This window comes from Scyliorhinus canicula, chromosome 18, assembly GCF_902713615.1.
Source record: "Scyliorhinus canicula chromosome 18, sScyCan1.1, whole genome shotgun sequence".
Lineage (NCBI taxonomy): Eukaryota > Metazoa > Chordata > Chondrichthyes > Carcharhiniformes > Scyliorhinidae > Scyliorhinus > Scyliorhinus canicula.
This window is the reverse complement of record NC_052163.1, coordinates 114,218,683-114,242,292: the sequence shown is the minus strand read 5'-3', so window position 1 is coordinate 114,242,292 and position 23,610 is coordinate 114,218,683. Positions and strand designations below refer to the sequence as shown.

The 23,610-nt window shown below is 43.9% G+C and overlaps 1 protein-coding gene across 2 annotated transcripts in view; it reads left to right on the top strand.

Annotated features, from left to right (window-relative positions):
* Positions 1 to 20,645, top strand: part of LOC119953624 (hippocampus abundant transcript 1 protein-like) — an 86,075-nt gene extending 65,430 nt beyond the window's left edge. For both annotated transcript variants that reach the window (XM_038778074.1, XM_038778076.1), the window contains exons 10-12: positions 1,814 to 1,911; positions 5,807 to 5,973; positions 7,839 to 20,645. In XM_038778074.1, coding sequence (XP_038634002.1) covers positions 1,814 to 1,911; positions 5,807 to 5,973; positions 7,839 to 8,051 — 478 coding nt within the window. In that variant the 3' untranslated portion in view covers positions 8,052 to 20,645. The remainder of the gene's footprint in view (positions 1 to 1,813; positions 1,912 to 5,806; positions 5,974 to 7,838) is intronic.
* Positions 20,646 to 23,610: the final 2,965 nt, after the last annotated feature.

Sequence of the window (23,610 nt, the reverse complement as noted above, 5' to 3'; positions counted from 1 at the left end):
TTCGATCCCGGCTCTGGGTCATTGTCTGTGTGGAGTTTGCACATTTTCCCTGTGTTTGCGTGGGTTTCGCCCCCACAACGCAAAGATGTGCAAGGTAGGTGGATTGAACACACTAAATAGCCCCTTAATTGGAAAAAATTAATTGCGTACACTAAATTTATATTTAAAAAAACTAAGCTAAACCGGCCCTCGTATCAGTATAACCTTATATTCTCCCTCGTGCTTATTTTGCAGCCTCATAACTGTATCTATGCTCTTCATCTCAGTTACTCTTTGCAGTAGCCAGTGCTACATTCTCACCTTTCTCTGGGGAATGCAGTTCTTCCTGATTTCTTTATTTAGTTTGTTAATAACTATTTTTTGTAACAAGCCCTAGTTTTGGTTTATGAGTGAACCATTGAATATGTTTATTTGCTATTAGTTCTCGGTTTGTACCATCCCTTTTATTTACTCCAGTACTGCTATCTCCACCATGGCCCATTATAGAAAAAGTTGTTCTCCATTGCGGCTCCTTCCTGGATCGGATAACAAAACTTACACTAAGCTTAACGGCAAGCTAACTGCCTCCAGCCTATTATAAATGCAAACACAGTTCAATCTGTGTTTGATCTCTTTTCACATCTGACTTCTGGACATTGTCAGAGCCACCTGCTACTCACCCTCTGCCTTTAGGTCAAAGGACGCAATGAAACAAAACTGGTGAAGAACATTTACCATGGCAACTTCAAAACCTTAAGGTGTTATTGGGTATAGTGCACTTCAAGGGGTTGCTGGATATAAACTCAGATGATGTGTAATCCCAGCTGGCTGTACAGAATTAGTGATAAAATACAGCCTGCTAAACAGGGAGTAACTTTAACAAAATTATGAGCAGGCATAAATTATTTTCACTTACTGCATGCAGAGCAGCCAATTTTGGAGAAATGAGTTTACTCATAATAACACAGCTTGCAATTCCCTTTAAATGAGTGTTTTTATTTTTTTCACCAATTTCAATCAAAACAGTTTTATAATGATCTTTATTAGTACCACAAGTAGGCCTACATTAACACTGCAATGAAGTTAATGTGAAAATATCCTTGCCACCACACTACGGCGCCTGTTCTAGTACACTGAGGGTTGAATTCAGGATGTCCAATTCTCCCAACAAGCATGTCTTTCGGGAATTGTGGGGGGGAAACCGGAGCACCCGAAGGAAACCCACACAGACTCTGGGAGAACGTGCAGACAGTGACCAAAGCCAGGAGTCAAACCCAGGTCCAAACCAGTTTGTGAAGTTGTCAGTCATAGTTAATGATATGTGTTGGATCTGTAAACCCATAATCTTGCATTGAATGCAAGAAGCATGCGCTTGATTAGGCAATTCAATCCTTGAGCTTGCTCTGCCATTCAATACAATCATGACTGATCTCATCTTGGCCTGAACTCCACTTTCCTGCCCGTTCTCCATAACTCTTCAACCCATTACTAATTATAAGGTTGACTTACTAGAATTTGGTGTTTTTATGCTGTCCATTTCCCACATTTGGGACAATGTATAAATATAATGCATATCAAGGCATGTGGTGCTTTACTGTTTCACTTTTGCTCATTGGTACAGTAGCATTAATAAAGGTGTATTTGCACAGTGCAGTGGGAACTGATGCCCTGTACTTACATTCGTGAAACCTCATTCCAGTGGTGCACCTGCATTTCAAGGGTTCACCGTTGCTGGTTCTCTGAACTGTAGGGTGCTAAAACTATAGAACGTGTCCTGGAGAACTAGTGCCAGCCATTCATACGTTGGCACTGAATTGTTTTTGTGTTCCTGCAGGATGATGTGGGCAGCGGGAGCTGTGGCTGCCATGTCCAGCATCACCTTCCCAGCAGTCAGTGCCCTAGTTTCCAGGAATGCCGATCCAGATCAGCAAGGTAGGACGTTTCCTCTTCCTGGGATCACACTCCCTGTGTACAGCAAGTGCAAAATGATTTTGAACAATTAAGGGGCAATGTAGCGTGGCCAATCCACCTACCTTGGGTTTTTGGGGGTGAGACCCATGCAGACACGGGGAGAATGCAGAAACTCCACACGGACAGTGACCCGGGGCTGGGTTCGAACCCTGGTCCTCGGTGCCATGAGACAGCAGTGCTTAACCACTGCGCCACCCTGCTGCCCATGGTAAGGAGTGAATTTGAGGTTCCCATTTCCAAATTCCTACCTTAGTATTGGGTGAATGTGAAATGCCATTTCCTGCAGCATTTTCCTGCAGTTTAAACTAATTCAGCAGGGGCTTGGGAACCTGGATTGTAGTTTTGGGGTACGGGAGATTGAGAGTATAGAGGTCAGGAGCACAGATTTGACTTCGCAGGAGGGTGCCAGTGTTCAGGTAGGTGGTTTGAAGTGTGTCTACTTCAATGCCAGGAGTATACGAAATAAGGTAGGGGAACTGGCAGCATGGGTTGGTACCTGGGACTTCGATGTTGTGGCCATTTCAGAGACATGGATAGAGCAGGGACAGGAATGGTTGTTGCAGGTTCCGGGGTTTAGGTGTTTTAGTAAGCTCAGAGAAGGGGGCAAAAGAGGGGGAGGTGTGGCGCTGCTAGTCAAGGACAGTATTACGGTGGTGGAAAGGATGCTAGATGGGGACTCTTCTTCTGAGGTAGTATGGGCTGAGGTTAGAAACAGGAAAGGAGAGGTCACCCTGTTGGGAGTTTTCTATAGGCCACCTAATAGTTCTAGGGATGTAGAGGAAAGGATGGCGAAGATGATTCTGGAAAAGAGCGAAAGTAACAGGGTAGTTGTTATGGGAGACTTTAACTTTCCAAATATTGACTGGAAAAGATATAGTTCGAGTACATTAGATGGGTCATTCTTTGTACAATGTGTGCAGGAGGGTTTCCTGACACAATATGTTGACAGGCCAACAAGAGGCGAGGCCACATTGGATTTGGTTTTGGGTAATGAACCAGGCCAGGTGTTAGATCTGGAGGTAGGTGAGCACTTTGGGAACAGTGACCACAATTCGGTGACCTTTACATTAGTGATGGAAAGGGATAAGTATACCCCGCAGGGCAAGAGTTATAGCTGGGGGAAGGGCAATTATGATGCCATTAGACATGACTTAGGATGTGTTGGTTGGAGAAGTAGGCTGCAAGGGTTGGGCACACTGGATATGTGGAGCTTGTTCAAGGAACAGCTATTGCATGTTCTTGATAAGTACGTACCAGTCAGGCAGGGAGGAAGGGGTCGAGCGAGGGAACCGTGGTTTACCAAAGAAGTGGAATCTCTTGTTAAGAGGAAGAAGGAGGCCTATGTGAAGATGAGGCGTGAAGTTTCAGTTGGGGCGCTTGATAGTTACAAGGAAGCGAGGAAGGATCTAAAGAGAGAGCTGAGACGAGCAAGGAGGGGACATGAGAAGTCTTTGGCAGGTAGGATCACGGAAAACCCAAAAGCTTTCTATAGGTATGTCAGGAATAAAAGAATGACTAGGGTAAGAGTAGGGCCAGTCAAGGACAGTGGTGGGAAGTTGTGTGTGGAGGGTGAGGAGATAAGCGAGATACTAAATGAATACTTTTCGTCAGTATTCACTCAAGAAAAAGATAATATTGTGGAGGAGAATGCTGAGACCCAGGCTATTAGAATAGATGGCATTGAGGTGCGTAGGGAAGAAGTGTTGGCAATTCTGGACAAGGTGAAAATAGATAAGTCCCCGGGGCCAGATGGGATTTATCCTAGGATTCTCTGGGAAGCCAGGGAAGAGATTGCTGAGCCTTTGGCTTTGATTTTTAGGTCATCATTGGCTACAGGAATAGTGCCAGAGGACTGGAGGATAGCAAATGTGGTCCCTTTGTTCAAGAAGGGGAGTAGAGATAACCCCGGTAACTATAGGCCGGTGAGCCTAACGTCTGTGGTGGGTAAAGTCTTGGAGAGGATTATAAAAGATACAATTTATAATCATCTAGATAGGAATAATATGATTAGGGACAGTCAGCATGGTTTTGTGAAGGGTAGGTCATGCCTCACAAACCTTATCGAGTTCTTTGAGAAGGTGACTGAACAGGTAGACGAGGGTAGAGCAGTTGATGTGGTGTATATGGATTTCAGTAAAGCGTTTGATAAGGTTCCCCACGGTCGTCTATTGCAGAAAATACGGAGGCTGGGGATTGAGGGTGATTTAGAGATGTGGATCAGAAATTGGCTAGTTGAAAGAAGACAGAGAGTGGTAGTTGATGGGAAATGTTCAGAATGGAGTTCAGTTACGAGTGGCGTACCACAAGGATCTGTTCTGGGGCCGTTGCTGTTTGTCATTTTTATAAATGACCTAGAGGAGGGCGCAGAAGGATGGGTGAGTAAATTTGCAGACGACACTAAAGTCGGTGGAGTTGTAGACAGTGCGGAAGGATGTTGCAGGTTACAGAGGGACATAGATAAGCTGCAGAGCTGGGCTGAGAGGTGGCAAATGGAGTTTAATGTGGAGAAGTGTGAGGTGATTCACTTTGGAAAGAATAACAGAAATGCGGAATATTTGGCTAATGGTAAAATTCTTGGTAGTGTGGATGAGCAGAGGGATCTCGGTGTCCATGTACATAGATCCCTGAAAGTTGCCACCCAGGTTGATAGGGTTGTGAAGAAGGCCTATGGTGTGTTGGCCTTTATTGGTAGAGGGATTGAGTTCCGGAGCCATGAGGTCATGTTGCAGTTGTACAAAACTCTAGTACGGCCGCATTTGGAGTATTGCGTACAGTTCTGGTCGCCTCATTATAGGAAGGACGTGGAAGCTTTGGAACGGGTGCAGAGGAGATTTACCAGGATGTTGCCTGGTATGGAGGGAAAATCTTATGAGGAAAGGCTGATGGACTTGAGGTTGTTTTCGTTAGAGAGAAGAAGGTTAAGAGGTGACTTAATAGAGGCATACAAAATGATCAGAGGGTTAGATAGGGTGGACAGCGAGAGCCTTCTCCCGCGGATGGAGGTGGCTAGCACGAGGGGACATAGCCTTAAATTGAGGGGTAATAGATATAGGACAGAGGTCAGAGGTGGGTTTTTTACGCAAAGAGTGGTGAGGCCGTGGAATGCCCTACCTGCAACAGTAGTGAACTCGCCAACATTGAGGGCATTTAAAAATTTATTGGATAAGCATATGGATGATAAGGGCATAGTGTAGGTTAGATGGCCTTTAGATTTTTTCCATGTCGGTGCAACATCGAGGGCCGAAGGGCCTGTACTGCGCTGTATCGTTCTATGTTCTATGTTCTATTTCTGTTTGGAGAATCACGGAGACAAAAAAAGTACAGCCACACAGACCAGCAGGTCTCCGGTCAAACACCTTTACTGCATAAACTGATCTCAGCATTACTACAATTGGTCGCGTTGCCCATGGAGCGGAGCGGAGGTGAGGGGGGGAGGGAGAAGGAAGGAATCAGTCAAAACACTGGTTTTCAAATCATTATCAGGTAACCATTATGTGTGTGGACATGCAATCATGTCCGTGTGAGCTGTGATGCCTTTCACAGCCATACAGACTCAACAAAAGCCAAATGCTGGAAATCAGAAAGGTGAACAACTCCATCTTGTCAGCACTTTCCTGTACCTGCGCTTAGGTGAGGTAGAGCCACTGCCACTTGGGGAACCATTTCCCAGTAAAGCTCCGGTGTCCAGAGGACGTGAGTGGAGGGGGCAACTGATTGCTATGTGGAATTTTAAAAGAGTTTTATTTGTTCAAGTATAGTTTGGGTTTAATTTTAGCTTGGTTAATTAATAATGGTTAAAATGTGAAATCTTCATTCAAAGGATTTAATTTGAGATGGCCGTTTCCTTTTTCTACAGGGGTTGTGCAAGGAATGATCACTGGGATCCGTGGATTGTGCAATGGCCTTGGTCCAGCACTGTATGGATTTGTATTCTACCTTTTCCATGTGGAGTTAAATGAAATGGGAGATGTCGATAACCCAGGCAAAGTTCCAAAAGGAAACATGCAGAATCCAACCGATGAGGTAAAGAAGCAACATTTGTGTGGGCCCAGTTCTCTCATACCTTCCTGAAGCACAATCGGCCTATGCTAATGCGGTTTCAAAAGGTTATCGGATCCTTGGCTTTATAAATAGAGATATAGAGGACAAAAGTCAAATAGGTTATTCTAAACTTTTAGAAAGCACTGGTTAGGACCAGCTGGGATATTATGTTCGATTCTGGGCCCCATACTTTATGAACCTTCCACTGTCAGGTTGATTATTCAAATTTAAGATACTTGGTAAAAGAACAATGTGACGGAGATAAATTATTCTATGCGTCAAGTTATGATCTAGAATCGACTGCCTGAAAGCAGGGGAGTAGCTTTGAAAGGGAGCAGCATAAATACGTGGAAAGGAAAAAAGGGTGAGTGCACGTGGGACCAATTAATCAGCTCTTTCAAAGAGCTGGCGCAATAAGGTGGGCTGAATGGCTGCCTTCCCTGCTTTATGATTCTATTTTCACACCAGGTCCAATATTGTTCTGACATCAGGACAAGAAAGCTGCATGTTTACAGATGAACCTACTTGTGATCAGTGCAATACCAAAAACTTCTGCTATGTCCATAGAGCCATAGAATTCCTACAGTGCAGAAGGAGGCCATTCGGCCCATTGAGTCTGCATTCTGAAAGAGCATCCTACCCAGGTCCACTCCCCTGTCCCATCCCTGGACACTAATGGGCAATTTACCATCGCTAATCCACCTGATCTGCCCATCTTTGGACTGTGGGAGAAAACCAGAGCATCCAGAGGAAATCCACGTAGACTTGGGGGAGAAAGTGCAAACTCCACACAGTCACCCAAGCCCGGAATTGAACACGGGTCCATGCAGCAGTGTTAACCACTGTACCACCGTGCCTACCATTGTCTTTGTTTTTTAAAAATAAATTCAGAGTACCCAATTCATTTTTTCCAATTAAGGGACAATTTAGTGTGGCCAATCCACCTAACCTGCACATCTTTGGGTTGTGGGGGCAAAACCCACGCAAACACTGGGAGAATGTGCAAACTCCACACGGACAGTGATCCAGAGCCGGGATCGAACCTGGGACCTTGGTGCCGTGAGGCAGCAGTGCTAACCACTGCGCCACCATGCTGCCGTTGAGTTGCTGTCTATCTGGTGAAACATTAAATCAAGGCCCAAATCTGCCTGTTCAAAAGGATTTTTAAAATTCTTCCATGGGATATGGATGGACATCACTGGTCAGCATTTACTTCCCACCCCTTTTTGCCTTTCAACTGAGTAACTTGCTGAGGGCAGATAAAAGTAAGCTGTGGGTCTGGAGTCACACCCCCAGGTCTGACTGGGTAAGGATGCCAGATTCTCTTCCTTAAAGGACAATAATGAACAAGGTGCTTTTTTATGCCAGTCAACAATAGTTTTATGGTTACCATGACTGAGACTAGCATTCAACTCCAGATTTATTAGTTAGTTGAATTTAATCCTTGCCCTCCATTCTTCCCTTCACCAGTACCACTGAAAGGTGGACCACGTTTATTCACCTCGTAACTTTGTGCAAACTAACGACGTGCAAAATTGTTGTCATATTTCCATACATAAGTCGCCATAGTTCAAAGTAATTTTTCACAACTGAAGCATTTTGGAATGTGATAATGCATGTAACTGCGCTGATTTTCCTTATTGATGCTCATAACACTGGTGAATATAAGAAAAATGATAATATCGACAAATTCCCTTGCATGAAATCATTCCTGAAATAAGTTTGAAAAATAAGCTGCATTCCCCCCCCCCCCCCCCCCCCCCCCCCCCCCCGGATTAAATTATTTTTAACAAGCTTGCAAGTTTAGAACTTCATTAATTCTGTGTATCTTTCTCTCTCCCTTTCAGAGTACCATAATTCCAGGACCGCCTTTTCTTTTTGGTGCGTGCTCGGTCTTGCTGTCTCTGCTGGTCGCCTTATTCATCCCCGAACACAGTTGTCCTCCCGTGCGCTCTGGCAGCTGGAAGAAACACAATAATGGGTCACAAGGCCACCCGCACAGTCCGCAGAGCGCGAGCCCTGATGGCAAGGAGCCTCTATTGCAAGACAGTTGTGTATGATGGTCAAGGGCTGCCCACTCTCGGGTAGCTGGAAGTGGAGTTAGAGATCAGGCACGGCTCCGAAGCCAAGGTTTTCATTTTGGGAATACTAACATTGGTATTTTTCTTTCTGGATTTTTGGAAGTTGAAAGGTTTGTTTCGTCTTTTTCTTTAATTGAATGCGTTTAAAAACAATTCCTTTCATACCATGTTTTGATTCAGCTCCTGATTGGCTTACTGGAGTCTGGATACTCTTGGGTAGTTTACAGTAGTTGTCAAAATCCAGAGTTCCTTAATCACAGGATGTCATTCCTCCCTGTTTTGCTGTCTTGTAGAAGACACCAGAAGTCCTTTACAATCAGTTGATGAATCTTTGTGTTACTTTGACCCATGTTTTTTCTTTAATTGCGTGTTGCTAATATTTCCTGGAGACATGAGTGCCGTGTGGATGACTGCAAGCTAAATTTAACACTGCCAGGATTTGCAGAGATCACAGCACAGATGATCTACTTCAACAAAAAAATATGTTGGAAATCAGTCTTCTGGCAGGCTGTCTTTATGAAAGTCCTGTTTGTTTTAAATTCAGCTTGTAGCTAGCTCCGCTAGACTTGCAATTCTTGGATCTGCTGGCAATCTACTGCAGCTTCTCACAGTATAAAGGCAGCTTCAGTCGAAGTGGGTGCGGCAATGGTTTGAAGTAGCTGTATGTGCCGAAACCTGTCTGTCTGGTCTCGTGGTTAAGCAACTAATTATTTACAGAAGTAGCAAATTGACATATAAGCTGCAGTCTCTGATTTTCCAGCCATGTCCTCAGGTGATCATGGCATCTCCAGAGTTTTGCTCCTCCTGCACCTCCCACCTTAACCCATTGCTACTTTTTTCTGTTTGGGTTGTTCATGCAGCTGAGATCCACACTTGGCAATACTGTATTTGTTGCTGATGGGCTATGGGGGCTTACTGCGATTACCCTGTGCAGTGACTACTTTATTGCAATCAGGCTGAAGGGCTTGCCACTTCACAGATATAACCCTACATGACCAAATATTGCACGTGAACCCCATCTCTAAACTATAGTCCCTTTTGGTTTTTTTGAGGTGGGGATGTCTAAAAAGTAGGCAACGGACTCGGCGTGCGTTAATTCCTAGGCCAATCATAGCCTATAGCAAGATTCTGAATTAGACCACACGTGAAGGGCAAGTTGTCTTCTAGGTCATAAACAGTGCTGCGCTTGTACTACACAATGTTCCTTAGCCATGTCTGCTAGTCCAAGGACTGAACAGCGGCAGATACAAGTCCTATTGTATCCGTTCCAGTTTTTTGCCGTTTCCTTGATGCAGGAAAAATTGGGCACAGTTATATATCCTAACCAATCTCTGATGCAAAAGTCTTCTGCATTCCACCAAGCCAGACCTTAACTGAATTCTGGATTTACTTATATTGGCACCAGTCTCAAATGAGCTGGAAATTCAGGTGAAATTTATCCAACTTTGATGAAGGAGCTCAAATCACAGTCCTTCACACCTGTGTGACACCTTGAAGGATGAAAGAATCTGAGGTAATGGCTGCCTCGTGTTGCTCCTGCAATTAACAGGTAAGCTCCAGAGGATAGTTTGTAGCTGGTGTACTCTGTACTGCTCCCAGCTTCATTCCAACAATTTAATTTATGATGAAGTTGGATTTTTGTAGGCACTTGGATTTTTACACCTGGCGTGTATTTAGCCCCAAGGAAAATTGGTTAATGGAGACTTTTATTATGTGTACACAATTCATTTTTTCCAATTAGGGGCAATTTAACGTGTTCAATCCACCTAGCCTGCACATCTTTAGGTTGTGAGCACGAAACCCACGCAAACACGGGGAGAATGTGCAAACACCACGCGGTCAGTGACCCAGAGCCGGGATCGAACCTGGGACCTCGGCGCCGTGAGGCAGTAATGCTAACCACTGTGCCACTGTACTGCCCTAATGGAGATTTGAATGCAAATTAATTGGCTCATTTCATCTTTATTATAACTTGCCTTCTTTGAGATTTGGCTACGGGCACTTCGAAACTGTACCACACAGATCCCAAATTCCATTTGCAATCTTTGTTCAGTTAGTAGATTTTCACAAAGGTGGAGGTGTTAGAATCATGTTACAGTGCATAGGTTAGGACAGAACTTACCTCCACTTTGTCCCTGGAATTCAAATCATCTGCAGACTCTGACTGGGCATTCACACTTGGACACTGCCATTTTGGTGAGCTACTAGAGGGTGTGCTGCACCTGGACAAAGTATACCTTGGACAAAAGGGAGAAAGGAAACAAAATTGTCCTTTCTGATCAGTTCAAAGTAATTGTCTTAATTTGGATGTTTGTACAGGTTAGAATCTGACACTGTGTTGCCTAGGGCTTGGGGTAAAAGTATTTGTAAACCAGATCACTAGCAATGCAAAATCACCACGGCAGCAGTTTGCATTTGTGCAGTTCTCACTTTGTAATGGAATTCGGGCATAGATGCTGAGGACCCAGGTTCAATCCTGCCCCCAGGTCACAGTCGGTGTGCCGTTTGCACATTTTCCCCCTGTTTGCGTGGGTCTCACTCCCACAACCCAACAATGTGCAGCTAGGTGGATTGGCCGCGCTAAATTGTCCCTTAATTGGAAAAAAAATAATTGTGTACTCTAAATTTATTTTTAGGAAAAGGAATTGGAGCGTAGAATATTTTCAGGAGTGGAATATGTTTGGAATAATCCAGTAACTATCACTGCTTCGTCTTTCGAATTGTTCTGAGTATGTATTCTGTACTTTCGGAATAATCTTAATACCAAAATACTATGTCCCAACTGAAGTATAATTCCTGTGCCAGCCTTTGCCTATATTCTAACAAGATAATCGCAAACTGTGGTTCTGATGAAGGAGAAATATATCACCAATTCTAGAGCCCCAACTCCTGTTTGCAAACTACTAGTTGACACGCTATTGATGTTGTCTGGTCCTATTTTTTTTAATGTGCCATTATTTTGTTTTCCTGTAATGTGCCCTGTTTTATTCCATTTTTAAACTTGGTTCAACTTTGCTGTCTGTATTATAGAGAAATAATTTTAGTATTGATGGATAGTGAGAGGAGAGAGACTGGAATTACCATGCTGCCTTTTAGTAAACTAGTGGCCACTTTTCCTCTGCTTGACAAGGGGGTAATCAGTCCACTTTGTGAGAAAGGAGGGAAGAAAGATAATTGATCTTCCACTGTGTGATCATTTAGTTTTTAATTGCTCTTCTCATTTCTCAAAGTTCTACAATGGAAGTGACACTCCCACTCCACTGTAACTGTGGTATGACATCTTGCAGTAAGTTCGTTGAAAGATAGTAATCTGATCTGCCATAGTCACAATGCATCCTTTCCCAACATGGTTGTGGGGTTCTTCATTTCTGTGAAAGCCAACTACGAATCCCAGAGCCTTCCCAATTTTCCCCATCGCACTCTTCCCCCAAAAAAGCGACCACATAACGTTATTTTTGCCGTTATTTTCTTTTTGGATGAGGTCTTGGAGACTGACGTGCATCAGCAAAACACCCAACCATGATGACGCCTTAACTTGAACACTGCAATGAGGGTTAACAGGTGGGAATTGAGCACTCTGGCTGACTCGCGGCACCAAGGTCCCAGGTTTGATCCCGGCCCAGGGTCACTGTCTGTGTGGAGTTTGCACATTCTCCCTGTGTTTGCGTGGGTTTCCCCCCACAACACAAAAGATGTGCAGGTTATGTGGGTTGGCCATGCTAAATTGCCCCTTAATTGGAAAAAATGAATTGGGTACTCTAAATTTTTTTTTTTTTAAACAGGTGGAAATTGTGAAGTTAGAATATATAAACCTCCTTGCAAAGAAGCGTTTTGGACAGAAAAATACCCTGCTGAATATTTGCAAGCTGAGGCATATTTGTGGCTGCTTGGGTTGGAGAGAAAAAGAAAAGTAGGTGATGCAGCACCTACTGAAGACCAAATCAGTTCATTTGTCTACTAGGTGATTGCAGAGCGCTCTGACTAAAAAGATCTATTCAACAACAAAAATTTGCAACTTGGAGAAATTATGACTTTTGATTAATATTTCATTACCCATATGACGAGAACAATCTGATGGGATAATAAGCTTTATTGCAGCTCCAACTTGAGCACAAAGAGTTGTTATAGGCATCAAAGGATAATTCGACTTGTAACAAAGTACGCTCAAATTCTACAGGATAGTTTGTGTAACATTTATTGTAAAATAATTATAGAAATATAGTATATATATATGACATTGCCAAGAAAAAGCTAGAGATGGTAATGGGCTCTTGTCAATCTGGCCTTAAATTGATTACAGAGTTACTGTTCTGGGATAGCATATAGTTGGAGTTTTGTTAGAGCTGGGTTAATATTTGCAGCAAAATACAAAACATTTACTGGTTATGGCTAATGTTTCCCAATAGCCTTTATAGGCTGCACAGTGGTCGGGTAGTTAAACTCTCTGTACAGGGGAGTGGTGGATGCTACTTCCTTATCTTTCCATCAATGGATACATGCAAGATGGTTGTGACAAATTCACGGTAGACTATATGTCAGTGTAGTCAGGCCACGTTAGCATTGGTAGCGATGGCCATGCAACTTGGAAGGTTCCAGAATCAGTCCTTCGCCTGCAGCAAGATGACTATTCTCAGGCAGGTCAGATATTTGGAGCAAAAAGTCTACAGTTGATCTGAGTGTCAGTCATTCTTAATTTCTGTGCACAGAATGATCATGCTCTGCAGTGTTGCCCTACACAGCTAGAGGTTTATTGACAATCACTGTCTCTATACTCGTGCACAATCACTTGTCACTTGATGTACCAGTGTGCTTCATGCATAGATCTCAGGGACTTTGTCAAAGTTATCTTTAAATATAGTCCAGTTCTGAAATCTTTGAAATGTTGGCTTTGAAATGCTGTTGCTGTTAGTTTGTGGGTAAGCTGAAAGAGTGACATGACACTTGTTTGTGGGGAAACAGAAAGGGTTGTGCATTCAGTATGGAGACTGGGTTATGGTCTAGCTGGGGCTTTGAGGTGTTGGTATTGGTTAGAATTTGCTTTACGTAGAGGAGGGGCAGTGAAAATAATTTCTTCATCAAATGTAGCAAAAGTGTTTGAAAACTGATTTAAATGCTCCCTCCAAAAGCCACGTCTTGTCTATCTCGTGCAGAATGTCTATCAACACCACTGTGTCAGCTGCTAAGTTGGAGTGAGGGAGGACTTGCAACAAACTGTCTTTTTGCACTGCACGCTGCAGCAAATAAGAGTCGAATTTGAAGGTGTCATTTTGAGCAAGAAGGAATTAAAATGATTAATCAAAAAGTGCAACAGCTTCCTCTGGATAAAAGCAAGATTATTTATCTTGAAAAATGCAGTGAATAGAGGAGAGTTGAATAATCGTGTGAAATGAATCCCAGTAACTTGAGAGTAGAGCAGTCTACAAGCAGGAATGTAATCTCCATTCTGCTTGGAATAGCAATGTCCCTGTGTGCAATCTCCAGAACCATCCCAGATATTAGGAGGATTGTACAGCTGAACGCACTGTTCAGCCAGTTTAAGGAAAAGTATGTTTACCCAAGGCAATGCTTTAAAAGAAATGTTGAATGATTTTCCATTTCCATTCTTCCTCTCTTGCCCCTTGAAAAGGAAATGTTCTCCCATCAGCTGAGAGAGTACGGGGGTCCAAACATGGACTATCCATCGCATTTAACTGATGTTCAGTGATGAGCTGAGGGAAGATGTTCTAAATCTACCCCACTCGAATTTGTACTTTTTATAATTCGAGCTAAGAGGAGTTATTTTATTTTGGCTTGAAGATCACTTCTCACAAGATGCTGAGACCTTGCTGTGCTGATTCCATCAAAGTTTAGTCAGAGTTGACTAACCTCCCACCTACAGCCATCCAAGAACAGTTCTGTCACTGAGACTCTTAGCCTACCTAAAAATATTTTAGCATTATTAATAAAAGTTGAATGGTAATTTAATTATGCATTTTATAGCAGGAAATACTTGTTCTATATTTGAAAAGTTGCTGATTTAGAAGTTGTTATATGAGTATTTGTTGCTTGTGCATTCACAATGAATGTCAGTTTTAGACAAATGGCTATTTCTTGGTGGAAGAATTCAGTGCCTTGAAAAAATGAGCTATTACCCTGCTGCCGCCATGGCTAATATCTTTTAGTATGCAGAATAGTGGGTGACACCCCACTGCAGTACTGAGGGAGTGCTGCTGTGCGGAGCTGCCGAATTTCAGGATGCGGCATTAAATTGCGCCTGCGCACTCTGGTAGACGTAACTGAGCTGACGCCACTATTCTGATAAAGAGCCGGGAATTCTTTCCAGTGTCCTGGCAAATAATTACCCCCAAACCAACATCACTTTCTTTTTACAATTTATTTTTAAATGCATCAAGCATTTGTCTGTCTGGATTTGCAGTGTGAAAATTGGCTACCACATTTTCTACATTACAATGGTGTATTTTCATGAGTCTTTCATTGGCAGAAAGGTGCTTTGAGATGTCCTGAGGTTGTGAAAGGTGCTATATGAATGCAAGTATTGTCCTTTTTTTTTCCCCCACTCGCCCTGTCATGTGTTCCATTTCTCTCACTGCAGCTGTGAGGCCCGTCAGTCGAGGTGCTTCTCCATTGCTGTAATGCTGCGTGTGAGCCCTGGCTGCTGCCCAGCCGACACCCTAGTCATTAATGTCAGTATGGCTAGAGCAGAGATTCTGAAGCGACACTCGACACTGCTCAGGTTGGTGATTGAGCAGGGATTCTGACCTCCCTCCGTCCCCACTCAGCAGTGCACAGCATTAAAGCGTCATTCTGCCAGCCCACACAAACTATTGAGAGATGTCCTGTGGCACTGCCACAGGACCTGAATCCAAAAAATAGATTGTCCTGATTGCTCTTCCCTTCCCTCCGCCCCTGTGTAGCCTTGACCTCTTGTGGTTGGCTCAAGCCAGCAAGTTCAGATTGTTTGGACTTGTGGGACAGGAACAGGCCATTTGGAACAGCCCATCCATGCCGATGTTTCTGTTCCACACAATGGAACAGGAGTAGACCATTTAATCCTTGAGTCATTGATAAATTAATATTTCAGGATTGCATGAATCCATGATCTGTCAATGCCACTTAATTACAAACTGACTCTCTTTGTCCAGATAAATAATGATAAACCAGAGCCTGCCAGGGTTTCATCCTTAATGAGTTAGTCATCAGCTCCTGAAAATTGCAACTCTGACTGTATCATTTATCCAAAGCTTTTGTCAGTGGTGGGTCTTTGTGGGCAGCACGGTGGCGCAGTGGGTTAGCCATGCTGCCTCACAGAGCTGAGGACCCGGGTTCGATCCTGGCTCTGGGTCACTGTCCGTGTGGAGTTTGCACATTCTCCCCGTGTCTGCGTGGGTTTCAGCCCAAAGATGTGCAGGGTAGGTGGATTGGACACTATAAATTGCCCCTTAATTGGAGAAAATGAATTGGGTACTCTTTTTTAAAAAAAATAAATAAATTTTTAAGTTGAGTCTTTGTTCCTTTTCAAAAAAAGTCTGTGGTACCAGTGCCTGATTACTGATTACCCTGTGTCAGACAGACCAAGATAAAATGACTAATTTTTGGAGACATATTCAGTTAATAAGTATTATTTTTTTAATAAATTTAGAGTACCCAATTCATTATGTCCAATTAAGGGGCAATTTAGCGTAGCCAATCCACCTACCCTGCACATCTTTGGGTTGTGGGGGCGAAACCCACGCAAACACGGGGAGAATGTGCAAACTCTGCACGGACAGTGACCCAGAGCTGGGATCGAACCTGGGACCTCGGCGCCATGACAGTTAATAAGTATAATGGAACAGCTGATCCCCTTCCAATTTTGAAGTATTGGATGTCTGATGGATTCAGTGTGCTAAAGAGCCTCTGAACCAGACCTCAAAGCAATCCACATGGACACAGGCTTTGTTTGAATGATTTATGGAGTGCGCGTACACTCACCCCGTACAGGCACAGACTGTTTTCTAAACCCAGGTTAATATGAACTGAGATTGACTGTACATGGGGATAACTGCAGTCCTTAACTGGCTGAAACCAAAGTGATCGTATCAATAAATCTGGCTGTCCGATCAGACTAATTCAGCTTGGGCCTTGAGCGTCCTGTGGCCCCAGGCTTGTCAAGCCTGCTGTAGTTTCACCTAGCAAACAATTAATGCACATCTTCAGTTGTGGAATGCAATGCTCGCTGTTGGCTTGACCAGCTGCAATGCAAATAACAGCAGTGCACTGATCAGTGTTTAAGAATAAATACAATGCTCTGGGCTTTTTAAGTGCTCAACACACACATTTCCAAATAGATTGCATCCGATATTAATGTAATCATTTGCAGTGCGCTAGTGCCATATAATTTCCTCGGTAGGTTATCAGTGATGAAATGAAAATTGCTTATTGTCACAAGTAGGCTTCAATAAAGTTACCGTGAAAAGCCCCTAGTCGCCACATTCCGGTGCCTGTTCGGGGAGGCTGGTATGGGAATTGAACCGTGCTGCTGGCCTGCCTGGGTCTGCTTTAAAAGCCAGCTATTTAGCCCAGTGTGCTAAACCAGCCTCTGATTAGTCTAAGAATAGGAAATTTTACAATTGGGTGCAACCAATTTCATTATCTAATAAAATGGACATGAGATTGGGGAGGGAGTAAGCAGCAGTCACAGAGCGTGCGCATCAGTCGCAGAGCGTGCGCATCAGTCACAGGGCGTAAGCAGCAGCCACAGAGCGTGAGCAGCAGCCACAGAGCGTGCGCATCAGTCACAGAGCGTGCGCATCAGTCACAGAGCGTAAGCAGCAGCCACAGGGAGTAAGCAGCAGCCACAGGGAGTAAGCAGCAGTCGCAGGGAGTGAGCAGCAGTCGCAGGGAGTGAGCAGCAGTCGCAGGGAGTGAGCAGCAGTCGCAGGGAGTGAGCAGCAGTCGCAGGGCGTGAGCAGCAGCCGCAGGGCGTGAGCAGCAGCCGCAGGGCGTGAGCAGCAGCCGCAGGGCGTGAGCAGCAGCCGCAGGGCGTAAGCAGCAGCAGCTGCAAGGCGTAAGCAGCAGTCCAAAGATGTGCAGGTTAGGTGGATTGACCATGATGCATCCCCTTAATGTCCAGAGATGTGCAGATTAGGTTATGGGGATGGGGCGGGCCTGGGTGGAGTGTTCTTTCAGAGGGTTGGTGCAGACTTGATGGGCTGAATGGTCTCCTTCTGCACTTTCGGGATTCTTATGATTCTACATCCAGCGAATGGTGCATTATTCAAGCATGTTTTAACCGGACCATTAAATTCAACCTGTGGGAATGTTGGAAGAGTGTTCCTGTAAAACTCTTCTCTTTAGCCCCTTCAGAGGTTTCAGCAGAAAAGGCTTTCCATGGGCATTGAGCCATTACTGGAATCAGATTGTAGATTCTGGAGCAGGTCGACCACTTTCAGTTGGAGAGGTCCCAGTGGGAACAGGGAAAGTTCCCAAAACGTTTGGAAGGACAGATTGGCTTTGGCTGAAATGGGCCAGCATAGGGGACATTGACAGTGAATAACTCCATTTTTAAAAATAGTGACTAGGAGATGTTGGAGTTCAATCTTAATTCAAGGCCCCCTGAGAGTTAAGTTTGCATACTGGCAAAGGACCATAATATGTTTAACTGTCTTTAACTTTACTAAGACCAGTGAACAGAAGCATGTATTTGGGGCTTTGCAATTTGCTCCAAGGGGCTGTCAGTCATAGCTGCCCAGGTGTTCTAAATCACAGGATGTAGGGTAAATTAGGACTGTTAAAGATGGTTCATCCACCATTCCATCTTGGGAATATAATTGTGTTTATGCTGTTTTTGTTTTGAGTGAGTTGCATGTTCATTTGGTTGTTATTCGAAAAACAGAAGTTCAGACCTATTGCATTTCTTGGGGAGTTATCCCTATCCAGATTTGGCTTCAAAGGGATTGTGAAGACTGTAGACAGCATTGTTTGTCATAGAATGATGGGTAAATAACAATTTTACTGGCTGTGCCAGTTCCAAATCACGTAATTGTTAATGATTCTAGAATCCAGCTCCATGCCATTCACACACGACAATTACTTGTTGTCAAGATTGAGCTACAGGCTCGAGGAAGGTGAGAGTTTAGAGTAGCAAGCAAATAAATAGTGGAGAGTGGGGACAGACTGGTTTAATGGTGATGGAAGTGGCATTCATTAGATTTCATAAATCCACTAAGTACAGTAACTGGCTCCATATCCTGCTTCCCTCACTCAAGTGGTATTTGTCACACAGCACCCAGACCCAGCAGCAATGCTCATTGCTTGTTGTTGGAGGATGGTAGGGGCTCCTCTAATAGACCAGAACATCAGAGTACATACCACTTAATATTTTAATATGGGATGTCTGCTTGGTGTAGCACAAGGCCATATCAGGTCTTCTACTTGTCTCCTGCATATCATTCATGGTGCTCTGCGTGGCTCTCTAGTCTCTTCAGGTGTATCCGGTTCACAGCTGGGCCCTCCTGTCACTCACAAAGCCGAAATTTGATTTTTACTTCTCAATTTCTTTTTGATTTCCCCTCTCCTCCCCCGACAACATTGTGGTCTGCTGAACAGGCAGAATATCTGTTGGTGCCAACCTTTCTGCAGACACTGATTTATAGCAATGAAATGGGCCTGGCTTGATCGTATATGCAGCCTATTAAAAGTTTCACATGCCCCCTCGAAGGGGGTGAGAAAAATGTCACCGTTTATATTGCCTTTTTTTTAAAAGGTGGTTGATGTGAAGTGGTTGATATGATGCTCTTGGTGTACCCCAGGGCTCTCAATCACTATAGACATCTCCCTGACCCTAGGAGCAGTAGAATAAGTATATGTGTGTTCAGATCCCAACTGTTTTTATGTATTCATTGACTGTGAATTCGAACAAAGTCTGGATTTGCCGTACCCAATTCTCCCTCTGCCAGCTTCCATTGAAAAAATGCGTTGCTCAGTGTGTGAGATCGCTGCTGGGCAGTGCCTTTGGGCTTTCTATAAGAGCCTGACTATAATGAATCCCATGTGAAATCATCCACTGTCTAGGGAGATTGAAGACTTTGAGAGGAGGGGTGAGGGTGGTATAGGGATTCCAGAGGGTGCTCAGTGTGTGTGCGCAACTGTATCCCAGGAGGGAGAGAGAGAGACACTGGAGAGGGAATGGTAGGAGGGAAATAGAGAAAAATTGAGATCAGTTTTTGGTTGACCTGCCAGTTGAAATGGCAGCAATAACCTGGTTGATTCAGTCTGCGGGGCTGAAAGTTGTAACCAGATGGGAGTTTTTGATCATCTTGTTTCCCTGAAAATTGGCCATCAGTTAATGGATGGGAAATGATGTGAATGCCCATACTGAAGGTACCTGGGTTTTAGTTAACATAGTGATTGAAGATAATTGGCCCAAATAATTTCTGGTTCTGTTCCTTTTAATCTGTTTAGTTGCCTGGATCTGGAAAGTTGATGCATGCATTAAAATTAAAATCCTGAGTGAAATTAAAAACACACCAGGCCCATGTCTACTCTAGTCCTGTGTCAGATTTTTAACTCATCTAAGCACTGGCCTTGGTTTCCCACAAACCAGTAGTTTGCTGTTGTCTATTGATTTGCAGTATCTGTTGAGCAACGAGAGTGCTTAAAAAAAAACGTTGGCTTCAAATGAAAGCAAAGGGTTAGCTTTAAATCCCACTTTGTAAAAGAATAACCACAAAAACAATATTGTTCTTGGAATCTGCTAAAGATTTACATTGAGAGTTGCAATATAGCCCAAGTGTACCCCTGGTGAGCACCGTCAGTTATGGTTCTGTGTTAACCGTCTCCCTTCTGAGGCAGAAGATTTGAGTTCCACTCTAGAGACTTGAGTAAAAGAATTCAGGTTGCCGCTCCTTTGCCAGTCCAAGGGAGTGCTGCACTGTCCCAGGTGCCGGGGCTCGGCTCACATGTTAAACCAAGACCCCATTTGTGCTCCAGTCGATGTGAAAGATCCCATGAGACTATTTGAAGTATAGAATCATTCTCTGGTGTCCTGGCCAATAGGTACTCCTCAATGAACATTTAAAACAAATGATCTGGTCACTTATCTCTGCTGTTTTTTGGCGGCCTGTGTGCAAATTGGCTGCTGCATTTCCTGTATTGCAACAGTGACTGTAATTCAAAGAAAAAGTATTTCATTGGCTGTAAAATGCTTTTAGGATGTCCTGAGGTTGTGAAAGGTGCTAGAGAAATGTAAGTTCCTTCTTTACCCACTTAAGTGGTGAACAGACAGCCATCGGTATTTTGAACTAACTGAACATCTCCAGGTTTGTTACCAGATGTTTCTGCAGCATACCTTGCCATATGTTTTTTTAAAATGCCCTGCTCAAAAACACAGCTCGAAATATCTGCTGTCTAAATTCTCAAGACACTGGATTCAGTACAGCTGCAAAAATTGCAAGGTGTAACATTTCAATTTATCTTTTGGGGGTTTTGATTAAAGCTTGTTGCCTCCTTCAAATGTGCCTATCAAATCTGTACAAATTGTAAATAGGAATTGTCAAAGAAAAAGTATTTATTAAAAATGTACATGAAACCGAATGTGATTGGTTGTGACTTTTTTTATTTCTCGAGAAAAGCAAAGGCTGAGAAGTGGCTGAACAGAGGCCTCCCAAGATTACAAAAAGGTTTGCTCTATGAGTTAGACGTAGAGAAGATTTTTTCACTTCTGCAGGAGCCTGAACCAAGGGCCATAAAGATAAGAGGGAGATGAGAAATGTTTTTTATGCAGTGTTGTTATCTGGGAAGCCCTGTCTGAAAGGGCAGTGAAATCAATTCAATGGGAATCTTCCAGAGTCCAGCAGGCAAAGACTATGATGACAGAATGGGCTTCATTGGATAGCTCATTCAAAGAGATTGAATATCTCAAAAAGACCAGGGGTGAAACCTGGGCTCCTTCTGATCTGTATGCTGACACTCAGTGCGACACTGATAGTGCTGTACTCTCGGCGGAGCCTCCTCCAGCGGAAGCAAAAAGATTTATTTCTCAACCAACATCACTGAAACAGAAAATTTGGTCATTATCACATTGCTTTTGTTAGGAGCTATCTCGGAACAAATTGTAAAGTGCTTTTGCAAACCCCAAGATTGTAAAAAGTAGCACAAAAATCACCTTAATCCATAAATCCTGTTTATGTTCAGCTGGATTACCATTACACTATTTGAAGAAAAGCAGAATGTTCTGGGTGATTAATCAGTGATTGTCTGTATATGGGGCCATGCTATTGGCCACCTACCTAATACAGTTACTCCACTTAAAATGATCCATTGTGAATTATCTTTGAGATGTTTTGCATAAGGCTAAATGTAAGTATGTTTTTCTTTATACAAGGGCTATGCATCCATCTCTTTGCAGGCATATTGTAATATTAAAAAACAATACTGCTTTGTGGAAGTGTTATGGCGGAATTATGGTATTTTTAAATCCCCATTTCTTGTTTCTTTCCTTGACATCAAGAATGATCAGGTCTCCCATGCAAACAGATTTCAAGTTACATCTGGACAGCATGTCTGTAAACGTTCCTGCAAAAGCTTTTGCCTCAGCAATTATATCGGTGATAAAGGGATATTGCCAATTTAATCTGATTTTTCTTTCATTTAAAAGTTCAGCAAAATATTTGACTGAGTGAGTCAATCGCTAGCTAAATCGCTGGCTTGCATCCACTTAAACTACTGGGTCATGCAGTGGGGAACTTGGTTCAAGGGAGAGTACCTCTGTAAATGCAGCGCTTCCTCAAGACTGCGTTGCAGGCTTGGCAGAGGAGCACAGGACAGGTCCTTCGGCCCTCGATGGGCCGAGCTTTGTCCAAAACCAAGATCAAGCTATCCCACTCCCTGTCATTCTGGTGTGCTCCATGTGCCTATCCAATAACCGCTTGAAAGTTCCTAAAGTGTCCGACTCCACTATCAGCAGGCAGTCCATTCCACACTCTAACCACTGTCTGAGTAAAGAACCTACCTCGGACATCCCTCCTATATCTCCGACCCTAAACCTTATAGTTATGCGCCCTTGTAACAGCTACATCCACCCGAGGAAATAGTCTCCGAACGTCCGCTCTATCCCCCTCATCATCTTATAAACCTCTATTAAGTCGCCTCTCATCCTCCTTCGCTCCAAAGAGAAAAACCCTAGCTCCCTCAACCTTTTCTCATAAGACCTACCCGCCAATCCAGGCAGCATCCTGGTAAATCTCCTTTGCACCTTTTTCCAATGCTTCCACATCCTTCCTATAATGAGGTGACCTGAACTGCACACAGTACTCCAAACATGGTCTCACCAGGATTCTGTACATTTGCAGCATAACCCCACGGCTCTTGGATTTGATTGGATTTGTTTATTATCACGTGTACTGAGGTACAGTGAAAAGTATTTTTCTGCGAGCAGCTCAACGGATCATTAAGTACATGGGAAGAAAAAGGGAGTAAAAGAAAATACATAATAGGGCAACACAAGATATACAATATAACTACATAAGCACTGGCATCGGATGAAGCATACAGGGTGTAGTGTTAATGAGGTCAGTCCATTAGAGGGTCATTTAGGAGTCGTGACAGTGGGGAAGAAGCTGTTTTTGAGTGTTTGTGCGTTCTCGGACTTCTGTATCTCCTGCCCGATGGAAGAAGTTGGAAGAGTGAGTAAGCCGGGGGTGAGAGGCCTTTGATTATGCTGCCTGCTTTCCCCAGGCAGCAGGAGGTGTAGATGGAGTCAATGGATGGGAGGCAGGTTCGTGTGATGGACTGGGCGGTGTTCGCGACTCTCTGCAGTTTCTTGCGTTCCTGGGCCGAGCAGTTGCCATACCGGGCTGTGATGCAGCCCAATAGGATGCTTTCTATGGTGCATCTGTAAAAGGTGGTAAGGGTTAATGTGGACATGCCGAGTTTCCTTAGTTTCCTGAGGAAGTACAGGCGTTGTTGTGCTTTCTTGGTGGTCGCGTCGACATGGGTGAACCAGGATAGATTTTTGGTGATGTGCACCCCTAGGAATTTGAAACTGCTAACCATCTCCACCTCGGCCCCGTTGATGCTGACGGGTGTGTACAGTATTTTGCTTCCTGAAGTCAATGACCAGCTCTTTAGCTTTGCTGGCATTGAGGGAGAGATTGTTGTCGCTACACCACTCCATTAGGCTCTCTATCTCCCTCCTGTATTCTCTCTCGTCGTTATTCTAGATCCGGCCCACTATGGTCGTATCGTCAGCAAACTTGTAGATGGAGTTGGAACCAAGTTTTGCCACGCAGTCGTGTGTGTACAGGGAGTAGAGTAGAGTAGGGGGCTAAGTACGCAGCCTTGCGGGGCCCCGGTGTTGAGGACTATTGTGGAGGAGGTGTTGTTCATTCTTACTGATTGTGCTCTGTTGGTCAGAAAATCGAGGATCCAGTTGCAGAGTGGGGAGCCAAGTCCTAGGTTTTGGAGCTTTGATATGAGCTTGGCTGGGATTATGGTGTTGAACGCGGAGCTGTAGTCAATAAATAGGAGTCTGATGTAGGAGTCCTTGTTTTCAAGATGC